Source organism: Penaeus vannamei, chromosome 3, assembly GCF_042767895.1.
Source record: "Penaeus vannamei isolate JL-2024 chromosome 3, ASM4276789v1, whole genome shotgun sequence".
In the NCBI taxonomy this organism is placed as follows: domain Eukaryota; kingdom Metazoa; phylum Arthropoda; class Malacostraca; order Decapoda; family Penaeidae; genus Penaeus; species Penaeus vannamei.
Genome location: NC_091551.1, coordinates 45,771,882 through 45,774,381, shown reverse-complemented (window position 1 = coordinate 45,774,381; position 2,500 = coordinate 45,771,882). Strand labels below are relative to the sequence as shown.

General features: G+C 42.3%; 1 protein-coding gene across 1 annotated transcript in view; it reads right to left on the bottom strand.

Moving 5' to 3' along the window:
• Window positions 1–2,500, bottom strand: part of LOC113820228 (monocarboxylate transporter 13) — an 11,396-nt gene that overhangs the window by 1,818 nt on the left and 7,078 nt on the right. Inside the window, exons 4-6 of the mRNA XM_027372577.2 lie at window positions 1,554–1,697; window positions 349–955; window positions 1–179 (exon numbers count right to left, since the gene is read on the bottom strand). The exon at window positions 1–179 is cut by the window's left edge and continues 42 nt beyond it. Coding sequence (XP_027228378.2) covers window positions 1–179; window positions 349–955; window positions 1,554–1,697 — 930 coding nt within the window. The remainder of the gene's footprint in view (window positions 180–348; window positions 956–1,553; window positions 1,698–2,500) is intronic.

Here is a 2,500-nt window from a genome sequence, read left to right as displayed (position 1 = left end):
TCCTGAAGAAGCCCCACGTGCTGGCCATGGCGTCGCCCCCGAACTCGTCAGCGAGGAGGGTGTTGATGAGCGTCCAGAAGAAGGCCATGCAGAAGGACAACGACGTGGCAGCCCCCAGGAGTTGCCACATGTTGTTGCAGAGAGGCGTCAGCAGGCATCCGATTCCTCCGACTAAAAGCCTGAAAATTAAGGATTTGTTATTATCGTTATTATAAACATTATTATTGAATGTTAGTGTTTGTTTGAGTGTGTGTGTGTATGTGTGTATTTACCTCCCAATTAAGCACATTTGACACTACACCAGTGCTCTCAAATACCATCCACAAATGGAAATCTAACGCCACATACCCGGCGATGAGACCATGGTGGGCTTCGTACAGTTTCAGGCTCGACGTCCATCCGCACAGCAACCTCATGACGAAATCGCAGGCCGAAGTGTACGAGGCGATCACCGAATTCTCATAGGCACTTAGTCCTATTGATTTCCCGTAAGTAGGCGTGTACAGGAGGGCGTTGGGCATGGCGATGTTGACGCACATGACCATCAAGAGGTAGATCAAGTACGAGGGGTTCTTCAGCATGCGGAAGTTCAGTGGCTTCTTCTTCTCCCTCTTCTGGTCCGAGGGTTTGATCTGCTGGGAGGACGAGACCCTCAAGCCGGGCGTATTTTGGCGAGCTTGATCCTTCCAGAACTCAGCTTGGACGAGATTCTGGTGGATCTGGAAGGGCCTCATGAGCGCGCCGAGGATGGCCATGTGGAGCATGATGCCGGCCATGAGGATGAGAGCGCCTTGGAGGCCAAAATACTGGTGCAGCGCCACGACGAGAGGGGAAAAGAGGACGCCACCGAGGGGATTCCCAGCGGCACGGAAGCCATTGGCCAAAGCCCGCTTGTCTTGGAAGTAATCCGTGACCGCCAAGAAACCCGGGGTCTCGCTCATGCACAGCCCCACGCCTGCAACGGAGACACGATTTTCGAAAGGTGAGACATTCGTGTCAGGTTGATAGAATGGAAAAAAAACGGTAGATATGATTTTAATGTCATATTTTTTTGTGTGAAACATCAAATGTAATAAGTGAAGGTGTGTTTTTTTTTTCTTTTCTGAGGCACAGACGCTTTGTGGAGAAATCCAGAGTTTAGATTTTTTTATTTTTTTTTATTTTATTATTTTTTTTTTTTTTGTAATTCATATCCACATACAAATGATATTTTTTTTTCCACCAGCGTAAGCACTCTGGGAAATTATGATAAACAGGTGTTTTGAAGCTGTTTTTTTCTACAATTGATTTTTACAACTATACTCAGACAGATTTTTGCGTCCGTAGAGGTTTGTACTCTTAATGCTTTTTAGTTTATTTTGTTTGATTTTATTTAGTTCTGCTTCTTAATAAAAGATTCATATCTTTTGTTAAGTTATTTATTCATTTGTTTTCGTACCTTTCAACCTATCACTTTGGCAACAAATTATCCAACCGTTTAGACAATGCAGACTCCCCCCCCAACATTTTAACACCAAAATAGTGCCAAAAAATCCGACAACACCAGACCATACCTACAAGCGCTCCCAGAGTAAAGGCAATATGCACGATGGAAACAGCGGGAACAGCAGCCAGCAGACCAGCTGTCACGGTCAGGGAGCCTATGATGACACACGCACGAGGACCTACCATCACTGTGAAAGCTCCCATCACCGCGGCTGCAATGGAATGGGGTGAGTGATTGCTGTATTATGGGTTATTGTATTTAAGGGTATTGTATTATTAGTCTTATTTTTTTCGTTACTATTTACTCTATTGTGACTTTTTGTATTGCTCGTGTACTTTTGTAATAGGATATAAACATGCAGATATATGAGCTAGTAACCGAATTGTGATTGTTATATCTATAATATTAGAAGCACCTTGAGAACGCATACCTCCGCCAAGGCAATAGGGCCTCTGATTCAATAAAAATATTCACACGAAAAATTACATAAAAAATTCTTGGATCCGGATCACTACTAAAATTCAATGGCGTTTAATTTGTTCTAAGACACACACCATTGATAGAACTTTGATAAAAATTGAATTATCCTGCACAGGAACCGGATCACCACCAAAACTAATGGCATGTAATTTGGGCTAAGACATACCTCTGGTTAAATAAATTAAAAAATATGTTAACTTTTAAAAATATTTTAAAAATATTCTTAACTTTTAGTTACCCTGCTAACTAGCAGTATAATAAAGGATAATTGTATTTCATTTAACCATACATTTCTCGTTGCGAAATCTGTGGATATAATGCACACCTACCCTGCCTGAATGACAACTATTCAAGCGTCTTACCCTCAAGCCATGTCTGTCTAGCCGCAAAGCCAAGTAATTTAGACATACCATAAAGTCCTCTCATTCTTCCCCAACACCTAGAATTAAGTCATACCCATTTGTAAACATATTAACCCTTGTTCCCTATCCTCCTACCATACCCAGAACAAAGGCTTGGACCACCTATCCTTAA